Source organism: Athene cunicularia (genome assembly GCF_003259725.1).
Source record: "Athene cunicularia isolate RWA chromosome 4 unlocalized genomic scaffold, athCun1 chr4_part1, whole genome shotgun sequence".
Taxonomy (NCBI): Eukaryota; Metazoa; Chordata; class Aves; order Strigiformes; family Strigidae; genus Athene; species Athene cunicularia.
In genome coordinates, this window is record NW_020799098.1 from 29,980,946 (window position 1) to 29,998,612 (window position 17,667).

The window sequence follows — 17,667 nt, forward strand, 5'->3', positions numbered from 1 at the left end:
AGGGGGCCGGCAGGCGGCGTTGGGAGGGGGCTGTGGGAGTGCAGCATCGGGAGGGTTTAGTGGGAGACACGGAGTGATTTGTTCCAGCTTCGAGGGGCTTTCAATGCGACTTTAATAAAGAAACGTTCGATGCGTGGTGCGGGCGAGTGCAGTGAAGGGAGAGAGACCCAGAAGACCAGTTCATAACCGTTTTTTAATATTACGCATGGGAAAAGTTAGACATTAGCTTTCTACTGTTTTGACACATTTTGTAAACGATAATATGGCACAGTTGCACGTTGATAATACAGCAGAAACAGTTTCACAGTAAAGCATTAAAATAACACAAGTAGCTACACCTAAACCCAGAGTGTTGTCTCTCATTATACTCGTTGCATGTGTGTCTGCTGTGCGTGATAAAAGGCCTGGTAATCTGAAGCATAAATCCAGTTGCTGGAGAACAAAATGACACTTGAAAAGTTTTCCCCTTTAGCTTAAAGTTTTGAAAAACAGGTACTAACGATTAGTCATGTAGTGTATCTAAAAATTACAGTGCATACAGTAGCAGACCTTGTAATTTCACATGCATAACATGGAGGGGAAAAAAGGCATTAGGACTCACTTTATTGAAATCAGAATTATGCCACCTAATGCTCAAATTACATTTAAGCGATTATCACCAGACTTCAAAAACACCAGTTTTGTTGAAAACACATTAAAAGAGTATTTGCACAATTTCCATTTACAATCTTCTACTGAAAATTTCAGATAAATCAATAGACTTCTGCTTGCAGCCTTGTTAAACTGTGCACCTAAGTTTTTTATCTCAAGTAGAAAGGGCTCCTCACACGTATCTGTAATGAGCTCGATTTATCCCTTCTTTCAAAAAGTTTTTTTCGAGGGCAGGAAAAAAGAGGTGAAAAATATTAATGACAGTTTTTCTGTTTTCTCACACTCCTTGGTTAATCTGCAAGAGGGAATGGTCAGAGGTACTCCACCCCTGCTCTTTTCTTGCTCAGTTTACTGACCAGATGAACTGTTAATGGTTCTGTTAAAAAAACAGACTTGCTAATTAGACAGAAAAGATCCACATAAATCCCCCAATATGCAGATCTGGGCTTTGGTGAAGAACACACAGTAAGAGCCCAATGCTTATGAAAATCTAGATTCTCCCATAGGCTTCACTGCAAGTAGGTTTTGATTCCCCTGCATGAGGCAGTCATGACCTCATTAAATGTATGTACATGCTCTCTTGAATTGGGACTTTTGTGTTGTGATTGTCTATCAGGCACAATTGCTAAAAATCCCACAAAAGAAAGCTCCCTTTTGAGTTTAATCACCAGTGCTGTTAATTCTCAACTATGTGGAAGGAAGAAGCTCTTAAACTTTTTTTTTTTTTTTTTAACAGTGTCACAAACTATTATAAGGCCAAAATACACAATATTAAATAGAAAATGTAAAATTAAATTGCTGGTATTCAGTGAAAAAAACTGAGGTATACAAAATATTTTTACAATTGTGCATAAATTTGCAATAGTTTTCGAAGGTGCATTTCCATTTTCAGCTAGTGGTTCATTATACAAGTAATCATGTAATTGTAACCAATTAAAAAATACAGTGCATTGAATAGCTAATGGTTCTTCAGAACTCTTTTTAAAAACATTACATTTATTGTAACAGCAGTAATATAGTAAAATAAGACTATACCCAAAACAACTTATAATCTTCAGTTGATATATCATTTTTACTGTTAAAAATCAAAAATGAGTTTATTTTTCAGTTTACTTTGAATGTTGACATACGAAAAGCACACTGAGCATTAGCTCAGACTTCAGAAATTGTTGGGACTTATCCTGGAGAAAACATGTAAAACAGAGAAAAAATGGCAGTGCCAAGTATTTTTTCTCCTTCCACATCCTATTGGCAACTGATAAAATAACATAATGTAATTACACTGGACTTCAAAAATATTTTTTTTAACTTACAGAACTAGAGAGCTTTTGGCTGAGCATTTCCCTGAGTTCATTTTTTAAAATCATATGCTAGACATTATGTTCATAGAATCTGTTACAAAGGGGTTAATTAATAAAGGCTATATATGCAAAAGTTAGATACTTCTATTTGTAAAAAGCCTAAGAAAGAACTGCTGAGGAAACCACTTGATTCTTCAGAATCTAATATTTTTCCTAAGAAGAAAAGCCAACGTCACATACTTTTGCATTAAGACTTTGATAATTTGAAATTATACTACATAATTCACAATTTATGAACAGGTCTAATAGGGATATATTTCAGGGCAAGACAAAAACAAAAAACTCTGGGACTTCTACACAATCAGAAAAGCTTTGGTTTTTACAATATTTTATGAGAAAATAGAAGGCACAGCTGTGCATCAAAACTATGTGATTTTAATCTGTTTACATTGTTTTCGTCAGCACATCAGACTTTCTGTAAGTCTTTATTGTAAAGGTGTGTTTTAGTAACAGTAATTAGTTAGCTGTAATAAGCTTTCCATATTACCTAAAGGTAAGAAGACTATTAGCAAGAAGGCATCTTTGAAAAAGCTACATTCAACAACAGATGAACTGATGTCCATCCACTAACAATTCACCATTCCAGCTCTACGGGATACTCTCCAGTGAGACACGCTGTGCAGTGACCAATCTTTCCAACACGCGACTTCTGGGTTTTAAGGCTGTTCTCATTCTCTTGTCTTGCTTTGATGCTTTCTTGCACGGACGATACCAGCCCTTCCACAGAAAGATAAACGACACTGTCTGCTCCTAGAAGAAATAGAGAATTCATCAGTTAAAGCTGCAATATTGTACCAAGTGCAATGCTCTTTGGAAATGCAGTCACATTATTGTATGGAGGTGGATCACCTTACCTAAAGAGAATGGATATGAAAAATTATCAGACCATAAGCCTTGCCCTTCTCAAATTCTTTGTGCAGGGAGCAGACTAGGTTTCAGTAAATCTAGACAGAAGGTTCTGAGTCGGGAACAAATACGTCACACATACTGCAAAAATAGAAACAAAGTCCAGAGTGCGTATTACAACTCCCTAAACTCCCTGTAGTTTCCCAGAGCTACCCTGTAGTTCAGGTCTGGAGGCAGATGTGGGCATGGCTGGTGCATCCCAAACTGTGCACCTAGGATTACAAACCCTTACTGGGACTTGGAGCGGGGGAAGACCAGCATGTGAAAAAAAATTCGGTATGCAGTTCATGCAAATGTTCTAGCAGTAGGAAAGTTTGATAGCCTTTTCACATCGTTAGTTTTCTATCATTTGCACTCATTTTGTGAATAATAAAAATGAGATCCTATGAACCTGAAATGTTTCACCATGCCCTCACAATAATTTTGGGGAAAAGAATTCATTGCAATATTAGTGAGAGCAAGTATTTAACACAGGAAACCCGAGTTTACAGTTTTCTAACTGCAACCACAGCTATTTTCTTAAACCATTTTTAAAAACATTTTTCAGCACAATAGGCCATATATAGTAGATCTCCTCACTCACAAGCCTTCACATGACTTCTGTTGTTGATATCCTGGTGAAGAGCACGTTATTTACCACATCATAAGCAACATAAGCTGTTGGTTCTTCTTTTGTACTGCTGCAATCATGACTCATTCTAGAGATCTGAGAATGTATTTAACATTCTTTGATTAGTTTCAAATGTCATTTCTTTCAAAATGAAATATATAATGCAGTTGAAATTATTTACGTAAGTTTGTAGAAAAATCAGTGGGTGTTTATAAATTTTGAACATAGTTTTATGAATATCTCATGATGTGATATGGAAATGAAACTACATTAGCTTTTCATTACAGGACAGATTTTCACCATATATTTTCTTCCTGGTATTTTGCCTGCAGTAGCTCCTTGTTGTAAAGACTTTCCCTGAAGGAGCTCCAAGTATTGGAAAGCTGTGTTGTCACACCTTATTTGTAATTTATGATTATGCAATTATTCTAATGCTTTCTATTGTTTGGAGAAATACAATTAACTGTATTAAAAAAAGGTGTGTAGCTAAATTGATTTGATCCATAGGGTACTGAAAATGCAGAGATTCAGTGTATCACCCTTATGATTTTTCAGTCAGTTTTGCCACTGTTGCCTTGATGCATTGTGCTTTATTTTGATGTAGACAATAAAATACCTACAGGTGAAAACTCTAAAAAAAAAAAAAATTAAAAAGAATAGCATTTACCTATATAGTTTGCAAGATCATGAAATTCAGGTCTGTTGGCAATGAGTTCTTCTTTTGTTGGAATGTTTATTCCCATGTAACAAGGAAATCTTATGGGAGGTGAAGCCACACGGATGTGCACCTGAATAAAAATACAGTTTCAAAACAGACTGCTATAAGGTGGAGGTCAGCAGATCATAACACAATGGCAAAGTCCCAGTTCTGCCAAATAATCATGAAGAACAGAACACATCACTGCACAGAAGTCATGGAAGGGTTAGAGGTAAGATAGATTTTTTCAGACACAAACACAGCAGGAGAAAGACAGTTTTCTTTACAGTATTTCCTAATGTTATTATGAAAAGGTTCCATCCTGATTTTGTGTTCAATCCTTGATGTACATGTTTCAGTTTACAAAGTCAAATATTAATTAGAACATTTTTGCTCCAGTGACAGATATGCACACTCCCTTTTAATTAAAAAAATCTTAATCAATTAAAAAAATTGTTCTCTAGTGACTTAAGGCACATGGTATTTACTGCAGTATGTGGTTGTACTTAATGCAGTACCACAAGTCACACATATGTCAGAATACCACACCAATGCTTGATTTTTTTGACCTTAACTAATTTGTTTTCCATTCTCTATTTGCCAGGTTGTGCTTTGTAAATGAAGACCTGTTCCCCTCTTAACCACCCAAAGATCAGTCATACAAAAGAAACTTCTTAACCTATCTTCACAATAAACATGCACTAGCCATTGGTTTTTTTGCACACTTGTCCTTTTAAATAAGCAAACAACTTATAGTACAAATGAAGGCAAAACCCTGTGCTTTACCCTCCCATCAATCTTCTATTTATATCTGTATTGTACTGACTGGAAATTATCTTACCTCTTTGGCTCCTGATTCTCTCAGTAGTTTTATTATGGGCGAAATGGTATTGCCCCTCACAATTGAATCATCAATGATAACAACTCGCTTGCCTTTAAAATTATCAGACAGAACGCCAAACTTTTTTGCAACACCAAGTTGTCGTAACCTCATATTTGGCTGGATAAACGTTCTTCCTACATATCGGTTTTTACAGAGTACTTCAACATATGGTAGTCCACACTGTAAACAGGAGACAGTTAAACAGAATTAATATCTAAAGAACTAGTTCTTCTGTTACTGTTTTTATAAAGCAACCTTAAAACTTAGTATGACTTCACAGTAACCAAAAAACAGAAAAAACAAGTGCAGACGACTGAATAGGAGTACCTGGTGTACTCAGGATAGACAGCTTTATCAACACAAAACTGACCCATACCATTACACTCCATTGCAAAACCAGATATGTGTAAATATGCTTGGGAAAAAAGAAAAGGCAAGTTAACATATACCTTTTGAGCATAACCAAGAGCTGCTGGGGTTGCAGACTCTGGAACAGTGCTGACCAGGTCTGCTTCCACGGGTGCTTCAATAGCAAGCTGCTGCCCGCATCTTCTCCTGACTGAATACACCATCTGACCTAAGAACAGCAAGAAGTGTTTTTCCTGGTATGAATAATGCTGATTTCCTCTCAGTTTGATGTACAAATTTCTGTGGCACGTTGGAGGCACAGAAGTCAGTGAGAAAAGCTCCAGAGCTAATAAGCAGCACTCACATAAGGTCATTCTTTGATTCCTTCCATAATGGCATATTCTAACAGTCACATTCATATCACGACACAGAGAATTAAAACCCGGTTTGCCTTAATCAGGTAACTAAAGATCCTGTGGATGTTACAAGATCTATTTACAGGAGGAAAGTAGAAATTATGTCAGCCTGTTCTATGCCTGTGCATATATTCTATTTTTAGGCTGGTTTCTCTAGCAGACAATGTTTGTGCAATCCTGATGTCTGCCTCTGCCCAGTCATTAACATCGAATCAGTTGGCAAAATTCACCCCAAATTTAGCAAGGGGATAAGAGACCTCAGAAGCTTTTAAAGGTCCTAAAAAATTTGCAACATGGGAGAGAACTGGAGGTACTGTGATGAGGTGATAGAAAGTGAGGATATTGAAGGGTAAGAGGATCAGCAAAAAAAAAGGGATGTGGGGTGAAAAAAAAAGGGATGTGGGGTAAAAATGGCTTTATAAGGGTAGGGAACTGTATGGGATCAACAAATGGCACGGCTGTAGAAAGCAAAGAAGAGCCTGTTTGTTAGGTATGATAGTCCTGGCTAATACTTTGTCACCAAGACAAATTTTGAGGGCTTCTACTGAATTAATAATAAAAGCATTAAACTGACAACCCCAAGTACTTAGATAATGCACAGAATTACAAGTTATATTAAAAGCATCTTTCTGAAATAACCGTTTCTTAAAAAAAAAAAAAAAGCCAGAATAAACTTGTTTTGCAGACCCTATTTCATAAGCCTAATTTTTAAAATGTTTTCCAAGAACCAGTAAAGTTCCTTTCTTAAGTGTCTCACTTTCAAGGATATTTCCTCTACCTTAATCATGTTTGTGGCTCTCTTCATCCATTCCACAGGACTACACAGCTTGACTGAGGCTATATGCACAGCCAGGAACAGGAAGGTGATGTTACATGGTCCCCCTGATGAGTTTTATCTCCTGAAGAACTGTGCCAACCCATTCTGTCCCAATGCTGCTCTGCAAGCTCACATTCAGTGGTACACTACTATGATCCCAGATCCTTTCCAGAGTCATTATTCTCCAGGATAACAGCTCCCCCTATTTAGGGAGGAGCTTTTTACATTACATCTTCTTACCTTCAAAAATACTGTCTGGTCTTGCAAAATAAACATATTCAAAGATGCAGAATGCTGACGGATCTCCTTCAGGTCTTGGTACCACATCTAGTGTCTGGACATCGTATCTGGATATTTTCACAATCTCTCCGGGAAGGACCTCACGATAGTACCTTGAAAGAGCAACACATAGCATTTAGAAATGTCCTGAACCTGGATGATAGTTTTGAAATACAAAGATTCAACTGCCAGGAAGAAATGCTTTTGAACATCCCAACACAAGAATTTCCTTCTATTTTAGGATTTGACCTGGAGTGTTTTAAGACCAACATACTAAGACAAAGGACTCTTACTTAAACAGTCTGAATACCCAAAAGCTGTAAATTAATACAGAGAATTATGGTAATCTTCCTGCATTTGAGAAGTACAGTACTCAGTCTAGTACAAGCTTAATTAAGATTAAATATATTTTAATAATTTAGTCCTGGATCAATACTAGAGGACTTTTCTATGAATGCTAATAAACATTATAATGCAATATAAAAAACATAATAAAGAATAAAGATGGTAGCCAAAAAAAATATCCTGCCCCACAAGCCAATATCTAGAGAAATATCTGTCTAGTCATGACAAGCAGCTAGTGCTGAATGACATAAAGCTGACTGGAAATGTACATTCCAATTCTCATATCTGAAGAAATATGGAATAGTATTAGGTTTATTATGTTACAATGTTTAAACATTAAACATTTTTCTAGATCCTTTAGTGAGTTTTCAGGTGGCTATTCTAACAATTGCAATCTAAATCTATCCCAAAATATTGAAATATTTTGGAGATACAAATGTCCAAAGAGGTGAGCAAATCTGTGATTGTTCACTGGTCAGAAACTAGCATTAGCAGACAGCAGCACTGGTTACAGCAGAAGTTTAGAGAGAACTGCTTTTTTAAAAACCCACAGGCTTCAGCTGATGGTCCTACATGGTAAGCTTCTCTTAACAGAGATTTTGAAGTTTCAGAAAACAGTTACTCTTATCCATTTGTAGAATAAAATGTCTCAAGAAAGCCCCTGTTACCAACAGCTAATAGTTCCTACAGAGACAGGGTAGGAGTTACAGCAACAGAACACAGAACACCACACCTACAATAAAACACTGCAGAATGGAATAAAAGATCTCTGAAGGGCAGTCACATTGCTTTCCGATTTTGCTTTACATTTCTTTTTATTCAGTAGTTGTGTTCTTCATGCAATTTTTCACAGTTTTGTATTTGAAGAGGATTCAAATTTACTTATTAGTCTGGTCGCCGAATACACATTTTAATAATATCCGATTAGGAAATTAAATATACTTCCTCATCATCTTTCTTACCTTAATTATGTTCTAGTTCACAATTGCCTTACACTCCAAACGTCTAAAAATCAATTTGCGGTCTCCCAAGGAGCCTCTAACCCTTCTATTTTTGTCCAGAGAAAATATCACTCCTGTCTTTTCAGAGTATCTTAGCTAGAGAGGTAACATGAATGCCATCTCATGTTTTTGCTCTGGTAGGTGTTTGCACACATGGCAGTAAGTTTCAGGTGCCCGTCTTTTTTTCAGACAAGGAGGCTGGTTTGTCAGACAGCATATACTACAGCTCAGGTTAGTCCAGCCTGTGAGCTACCAATGTAACCCTTCTGTAGTTGAATTATTTTGCAATACAACGATTCTGCCACAAATGATGCTGAAATTAACAAGTTATATGGATAACCAAGTTTAATTCAGCAAACAAGAGGCATTTACTTTACAACAGCAAAGTCATCTTTACTGTTACTTTCTGAACACATAATTCTTGTTTTACATTAATCTTTTCAAGAAAATAAACTGGCAAAAAACAGAACCTGAAAAAAAACCCACCCCTTCAAACAGCCTAACAAACTAATCCTTGATGTCTTTCATGTTGTTACAGATTATATTTGGCAATTTGAGGTTTAATGTTTAATCCCTGCCTGAGGAGAGCGTTCAGATAAAATGAGAATCAGGGCACTTACTCTGCACCGATAGACAAAAAGCTACAGGACTCAGAAGAGACTACCCATCCTTCTGTTTCACTGTTATCTTTTCCTGAAATGAAAGATTTCAGTTGGAGTCCACAATTCTTGTTACCATTACACACACCACACCCCCCCAGTTGCATTTCTGCTGCAATATCTGGCTTGCTATGGTTTAGTTTGCCAAGTGAACAATTAAAGACTGTTGCAATTTCTAACCAAAAGGTATAGCATTCCATGGTTTATGTAACAGTATATTAAAAAAACCCAAAACAATGTAAACATCATAAACCTGTTCTAGGAAGAAGTGGAAGTAACAGATCATATTCACAGTTCATGAAGAGAGACAATTCAGGTAACTACCTTTGTTATCTCTGCACTCTTTCAATTTTTTCCAATTCTAGTTCATTGACTTTAGATATACATAATTACTTTTGTTCACACAAGAAACTCCTTACTTTTCCTATGCTAAATGTGTTGATAGTTTTCAGAGACAGGCACAGGAAGGATTGAGTTGTGTAACATAGGGTAGGAATGGTTGTATGCTTTTAAAAAATATTGATAATTTTTCTTGTGGTTAAAATTACCAAGTTTTGTGAAGATACAGAAGCATTTATTACTTTGCCTTTGATTTATTTTATTTTTGTACAAATGAACAGATTTTAATCTCACTTCATGGAAAATGTTGACTCTCAGGCTAAAGAGGAACACAAATAATTTTTCCCATAAATTGATTGTATAGTGTTCCATTACCATTACTACATGTGACTGGAAGTGCTCGGAATTTAGAAATACACTGCCAGTAATGCAGCTCTTTTCAGCTACCTTAGTACAGGAGAAAGGAAGAAACAAGACTTGTTTCTGGACTCGACATAGTCCTGACCAACTAGCTCTAGGTAGCCCTGCCTGAGCAGGAGGTTTGGATCAGATGACCTCCAGAGGTCCCTTCCAACCTCAACCCTTCTGTTCATCCCTGCTTTCCTGTTTAGGTGATGAGATGTCAAATTAAATTTGCACAGAATATTCTATTACAGTTGGGCTGCCTACTTCTGACACTGCCATCAGGCAACTAGGATTGTCTTTTGCTGGGAGTCAAAAAGTTGTTTGCAGATTTCCTAGAAATAATTTTTTTCCTTTCTAGTATTTTCGTTTACATTTTCAAAACTGATTTTTGCATCACATATTCCTACTTACACCTTGTTAAGTGCAGCTTGAATTAATCAGTGATTTCAGGCACAAACAATATATATACATATATATGTATATGAATATATATGTATGGTTTACCTTTTCCATTCATGTCCCCTACTGGAATAAGGCGACCAATGCAGAGTGGGCGATTCCCGTACGGATCACGTACTGCATAGATTATGTCTTTATGCATAATTAGCAATGAATATGAAGTTGGAGTTTCATTCATTAAATTTTTTATTCTGAAACGAGACATAGGTGAACATAATTGTGTGTCACACAAACAGCTGTGTGAATTTACAGCTGTATATCTTGCTGAGATTAGATTGCGGGTTTTGATTCTGAAAACCCATCCTCCTCACCTTGCTACCCAGTCGGCTGTATCATCATTTTCTAGAGGAGGTGTGAAAGCCAGCAGCTGGGTGATCAGTTCACTGTCAGAACTGGTCGACAGTCCTACACCATGCCGCATAAGCTTTTAAGACACAAAACAAAAGTGTTACCAACATTAAAAAAAAATCCCACATAGCCCTGCTTGGATTTTAACCTAACACCACCTTTGTGCAGCGAACAGATGTTTTAGAACATCAGTGCTTCAGGGGATCAGGTCATAATAACGTCAGATTTCTTCCAACAAACGAAATATGTAAAAAAAGCTGGTACAATCATCTATGTCTGGTACCACATTTCTCCCTTTGCATCTCATTTCTTTGCTCCATGTGCAAGCAAAATTAATACCACCAATATTAAGGGCATAAATTAATGATTGGGCCATTTAATCAGCTTTGTGCTTATGCTTGTTCTGTGAAGAGAAGTAAAATATGAAATTACCTATAGCAGTTACCGAAAGAGATATCAAGGCAGAATGGTGGTCTGGGCATAAAGCAACAACAACCAAAAAAAAAAAAAAAAGAGGTGTGAAGAGAAGCAGAGTGGGATTAAAAAACTGAAATCCCACAATTTAAAGTTTTCTAGATCTAGTCAGTCAAATTGTTCTGTCTTGGCATATTTATGCTTCTAATGGAGAAGAGAATCTGCAGTGTATCTAGCCAATTACTACAACCCATTCAGTGCTGTATGAATTACAGTTCCTAATTTTTATCTTTAGAAATCATTTTACATCTCATGTAACTCTGATTCTTCACTCTCCATCTACATTTCCTCACCACTGTTTTTTTTCCCCCCATCCATTCATATACGTGTGGCTCTGATTAAAGAAGGCTATGTTCTTTTGGGCATGCCATACATTTGCCTTGCTTCAATGCAAGAGTATGTCCTCTCATTTTTGAATGGAACATATCATAGAAGAGATTTCGCAATGAATCATCTGCTAAATTTTAATTTGGTTCTTTCACACACATCCTTCTAGACAAACACTATAAAATCTGGCATTTGTTGGTGTATGTCCTGACAGTGGTCATGATTAATTTTGCAAGACAGAATACAGATATTCCAAACAAAAATACAATATTCCATACCAGACATTTCATATTAAAATTACCTCACCTCATTATGACTCTCCTAAAGCATATCATTTGCTCCTTCTATCAGCCACCAAAAAGGAGTGAAGTTGCAAGCAAAGCCACCTTTTTTTTGTGGCTGAGTTAGTTTTCTCACTCAATCAATAGGAATGTAACCATCAGCCTAAATCATTCATGAAGTATCTTGTGACAGTTACAAATGCCTCCCCTCCCCAAGACTTTTTTCTCCCCAAATGATCTATTTTGATTATAGGGCTCTTTCACTACCCCAAGCAGTTTGATATTAAGGAAAAGTCAGGACAAACTTACTGCTCATTGATGCCTCTTACTCAGAAACGATGCCAGAGCCTCCCAAAGGAGATACTAACCTTTCTCCTGAGTCGTACAGCATTTGTTAGCTCCCCATTGTGTGCCACAGCGATCTTCCCATGAAGAGTCTCTACCACAAAAGGCTGGCAGTTCTGCAGCTCAGAAATTCCTGAGGTGGAGTATCTTGTGTGGCCAATACCGAGGTTTGAAACGTACAACTTCTTCAGGCTGTCTGCATTGAAGACATGATTTATAAGCCCCATTCCCTTTGGGAGAAAAAGAAAAAGTTCTGTTTGTTTTTGTTTTCCTGGCAATTTCCTCATTTTTCATGTTTGGTTTGGGTACAGTATTAATGCAGGCAACTTTAAGAGAAAGGCAAATAACCTGAAAGACATGGGAAGAAGCTGAGTAGATGTCATGGTGATATATCAGATCCCATTACTCTTGTTCTAAAATAAAGCAATATATACATTTCCGTGCTGAGGATTTTCATAGAACAATCTATTCCCTGACTAAAAATACATCTTCTGAAAGACACTACCAAACTGTTATGTTGCTTAAAAGCATCAGGAAAAAGACTGCCAGAAGACAGATAAAGAAAAAAAGTTGTGAGAAGGAAATTCTATGTAGAGAATACCTTTTACAAGTTAGCAGTATACTGGATTTACTTTTATACTGGGTCCATGATAATGTTTATTAGATTCTACTGTCATTCTGGCCAATGACAGAAGCAAAGTTTTTTTCAAGAGGTTTTATTGTTTACTTAAAACAAACTTTTCATACAGCCAATCTGCCTTCTATCTAAAGCAGAAATGCATCAAAACTTTTTAGTCAGCTGTCAGGATCTTCTTTTGGCAATAAGCACTATGTATAGGAAATTTAGCAGCAAGAATAGTCTGAAAACACTGCACAGAGTAGAAATTAAGATTGGATTCCAGGCCCTCCTACAGACTCCTGCTTCTGCCGCTGCCTGTGGAAAATATTTACATCCTTCTATACTCAGTTTCCCTATCGCACATGGTAATTGTGATATACACAATAACACTCCTTAGCACTTTCAAAGATATGCAGGAGAGCTCTGAAGCTGTGAATGGTTCATAACCTGTGCTGTAGGTACAAGAGAGTGGGCTGCAACAGGAAGGATGAAAATTGGTTGAACTGTTTTCAGAGCACAATCAGAAAAGCTTAAAGAAAGCTCAGCTTTAGGGTATTTTCTGCTGTGACTGCTATAGAGTCAGAATACCAAGAGGCTGTGGTTGCACATGTGGTTTTAGGATACTTAACTATCACATTCAAAAATCACTGCCTCAGACTGACAAACTGATATAAATTTGCTTTAATTGTTCAGCAAACTTTATGCCAGATTTATTATCATCTGTTGTCTCACAGATGACATAAAGGTGGTCTAGAGTCTATGTCATGTGATCCTATATGTACAGAAATGCAACCATGAACTCTTACTTTACTTAGACCAACTAACAGGACATCTGCCAGTTCACAGGTCCAGTACTCATGGATGTGGCCATGTTAAGCATTGCAATAGCTTAAACAAGTGATGTCATTTTAAACCAGATTTGGTTAGACAAGTACATAATCTTTAATTGCCGTTTCCTCTGATTTAGATTGCAATGGTGTGGGATGGCAAATGTGAATTACACACACTATAAAAAATTCCCAATGAAGACAATCTTATGTCTGTATTATGCAAGGCCTGGTACATGCCAGAACATGATAATGGTCTGATGAATAGCTACTTTAATATGTTTTTCTGCATACCCAAGTGTAAAACATTCAAAGTCTTTCTTCTACTGACATTGCTATGTCTATACAAGAGATTTAAGTTTTTCCACATCCTGAGCTAACAGAACTACGACTGTAATGTTTTATTATACAAATCTAGCTGAAAGCTTCTCACATACAAATATGGACGAGTCTTTCTGGGAGAGTTTAAAACAAAGGACTAATAGCCTTTGTCAAGGGCTATTAATATGGGGTCAAAGGCTGGCAACAATCAGACAGGAACACATACCCATGCCTTAGGTGTTCCAGTTCATACTGTAATGTATGTATTGCCTTCAACTGTTGGCAAAGGTGAGTTTGCATGGAAGCATTGGGTAGTAAATCAATGCAGTGAGAAGCAGGCACCTTTTCCATCCTGTTGTCTCTGCTACGAAGAAGAGTCAACCAGAGTTTGGAGGACAAATGGATGCAGTAGCATCTTAGCTTCTGACATGTTTATGGGCTAGTTTACAAGTCAGAGTCCTAAATATATTTTCACCAGTATATTTTAACAGTTTGTTACATTAGCACCACTTCCAGAATTAAACAAGTCATATAAATTGTAATCCACAGGCTCGCTATTACACTGTGGTTCTTACAGATTTTAAAAGTGCTGTAGCTCTGAAATTAATTTCAAGGATAAAAGAAACCATCACATGCTCTGCAACTCTTCAAATATCAAAGCCAGTATGACGAGATAGTCAATTAAATTCTTAGCATGACAGCTAAGTATTGAGCTCGGTAACATGGAAGCACTACAAATTATGATATCACCTGCTGGAAGTTCATTCTGGGAAATTCTTTTTACTACAGGATATATACAGCATCTCACTTTAAAGGATGCTGGAATTCCTGTAAATCTTAAGGAAAGCTGAAACCCAAGCAGGAGCAGGAATGAAGAACAGATAACATGTTGCTGAAGTTGAGAAAAGCTGCATTTAAAAGTGTGTGTATGTGTGTGTGAATCAGGCTGTAAGTAACAGATAGGAGGGGGGAAATGCCTGAAGAGACGACAAACATGATGCTTGATGAGATGAGATCTTGTGTGAGACATTGAGCAGTCATGCATAGATATACATGCTGCTGCAGCAAAGCAGTTCTTATTTTTTGACTCATTTGAACTGCTTAATTAATCTTCCTCAGAGACCTCTGAACATGAAGACAAACTGCTCTGTGATTGTGGTCAGGAAGCACGCATCAAGAATTGTCCCATGGTTATTTTGCTAATGTACTTTTATCTCCCGCTCTTCCTTATTTCTTTCCTTCCTGCTCTTCTTTATTTCTCTGCTCTTCCAGGATGGAATAGGCTGATGATGACTTTTTTCCTGATCACTACTCAATACAAGATGAGAGAAATATCACCAGAGCATGTAGGTATTTTCTTGGCATAATACTTTCAAGGCTATGGCCATTTTATGTCTTTTAACATCCCCTGGGACTCTCTTAGCTCAAGAAAGACTGTGTGACCTTCTCAGGCCTCCATTCAGCCTTTTATTCTGTTTATTTTTGCCTATGGGTAAAGTAGCTGCCACTTCCTTGAGTCTCACTAAGCAAGAATTAGTCATCCATTTGCTTGTGCACAGCCTGTAACCGTATTTCTTTTCCCTGATCTCAGGTTGCATCGGTGCTCCAGAGTTAACACCTTAGCTGTGGGGTGACTTTGGTAAGTAGTTTTTGTAACATCAGTAGCCTGATCTGGATACTTCTGTGGGTCTGGCACTGTGCATACGGATACATCCAACAGGGTAACACTGGCGTATTTGTTTAAACAGGCATTTATGACAGAAATTGCACAAGTAACAGAATTAGATCTTGTCCTTGACAAAACCAAACAGTCCATCAAAACATGTTACTTTCCCTCTAATTATTTTGTTTCCTAGCTGAAACAAACTTTCATGCATCTCAGCTAGGCATCTGCAAAACATTCATTTACATTTTACCTTGTGGACTTTGAATGCCTGGGATGACTCTCCATCACTTGTCACAATTCCAGCACTCTCCTGGCCCCTATGGACAAAATATGATTAACATAAAGCACTGAAATGCTTAGAATATTAAATGCTTTAACATACAATGGATTGGTGGTTTTTCATCAGTTCTTTTACACCATGAAATTTTAAAGTAGGCTTATTTGTTGTTTTATTTTACAGGCTTGTAATCAAAACTGGTTTCTTGCCCATGTTATGCTTTATTTCAAAACAGTCACATAAGGTTTGTGCTTAAGCCCACTGAATTCAGTGGGAATCTTTCCACTAATAAGCACTGGCTCAGGCTCTTACTGCAGTCCTATTTCAGTGTGGGCATAAAATAACAGCAGATGCTTAATCTGAAAAGCCACTTTGCAGTGATAGTCTAGGCTGTAGTAGTAGGCTCTACAGCACTATTCTATTTCTCCTTTGGAGGAGTGCTAAGAAACTGATTTTTTGCCTAAGGGAATGCATTGTCCATTGTCTCTTCCTCTGATCACCTACGCAGAAGCTTTTGCGTTCTTGCACACACCTCTAAAAGGTCTATGAACCCTCTGATAAAGCGTTTGAGCACATAAAACTAATATCGGGCATCACAGCTTCTGAACTCAGGCAAAACAAGTCTGGCATACAGCCTCACTGCAAATGGCAATACTACTCTAGCAGCTGGCTGTGCTCTGTTGAGCAGAAGAGCTGTATCACCTGACGGGAGAGTTTCCCCTGGCCTGCTCCCCGTTCTCCCCAGCCGGGTCCTGGGGGGTGCAGGGCCAGCCCCCCAGCAGGCACCACAGCACGGGCAGGCTCCCCGGGCTGCTCTGCTGCACGGGCTTTGGGATTCTGCCCTGATCCATTAAAAACGTCGGTTTTGAAAACTTTTTGCAGATTTTTCGTGGGTAACACTGCAGGCTGCTTCATCTTCCTTTAAAAGCTTCCTGAAATAAGGCCGAGTTACCTCTGACAAAACCGCTGCCATACACCCACCATGCCTGTAACGCTCACAGGGACTCTGGTGGGCTAGTAAACTCCTGTTACACTCTCACATATAATAATGACTGAAAAGCAAAACTTTTTCTTAAAAAAGGAAACAGTATATTTTTAGACTATTAGATAAAGATGCTAAGATGATTTAGACTGATTTTACTCAACTGAAGTAACTGGAATTATTTAGTATACGCAACAATAAAATGTGGCCAAAAAACATAATCTACAGAGTGGATTCTAATTTACAACTGACCATGCTCATTACAGATTTTCTCCAGTTCCTAAAATCCCTTTATTGGTCACTAATCCCAGTTGCACGTAAAGCAAAATTCTAAAGAACGTTTGTTTACTGAAAACCGTCCAAAACAAACCTTACGCATACCTGAACAAATTTACCCCGTGACTGACCCAGATCTTAAAGAGAAAAATCAGGGATGAGGACGTTCTTAAATGCATTTAATTTAACTCAGGAACATGTCCCATCTATAAACACAAAGCCTGGTGGTAAAACATAAGGGCTGATCCATACTGCATTCGGCAACTTGAAATTCAAACGTTAACATTACAATTTCCATTTAAATACTGACACTGTCCCTTTAAACATCAACAAAATCAATAGCGGGAAAGAGGGAAGCAAACATCCTGAAGGAAAGGCCTCTGCAAGTCGTTGGATGACATCTTTCACGTAGCACTAACGAAAGAAAAGGAAGCTCAATTTCATTGCCACAAAGCTTATCCAATTTTATGCAGTTAGTGAGATTTTTAAGTATGCAAGCTTTTCATTAAACATCACTAATAACCAATGACAATTAGAGTTACAAATGTGTATAAATGGCCACCAATTCAAAACCAAGTACAACACGGACAAGCGAATGCAAAGCAGGATGATCCTGTCCAGGCAGCTGTCACGTCACCTACTGCAAACCCGCGGCCCGTTTGGCAGGCCCAGCCCCACGGCCCGCCTGCCCCACGGCCCGCCTGCCCCACGGCCCGCCTGCCCCACGGCCCGCCTTGCCCCACGGCCC

The 17,667-nt window shown here is 37.8% G+C and overlaps 1 protein-coding gene across 1 annotated transcript; it reads right to left on the bottom strand.

Moving 5' to 3' along the window:
- Window positions 1–175: 175 nt before the first annotated feature.
- Window positions 176–16,645, bottom strand: PPAT (phosphoribosyl pyrophosphate amidotransferase). The gene is made up of 11 exons (XM_026846982.1): window positions 16,614–16,645; window positions 15,635–15,701; window positions 11,975–12,181; window positions 10,488–10,600; window positions 10,222–10,367; window positions 8,935–9,007; window positions 6,930–7,081; window positions 5,558–5,685; window positions 5,067–5,288; window positions 4,196–4,316; window positions 176–2,762 (listed from the first exon to the last, which is right to left on the bottom strand). The coding sequence occupies exons 1-11, from the start codon at window positions 16,643–16,645 to the stop codon at window positions 2,587–2,589; spliced, it is 1,437 nt and encodes a 478-aa protein (XP_026702783.1). The 3' UTR covers window positions 176–2,586.
- Between the last annotated feature and the right edge of the window lie 1,022 nt (window positions 16,646–17,667).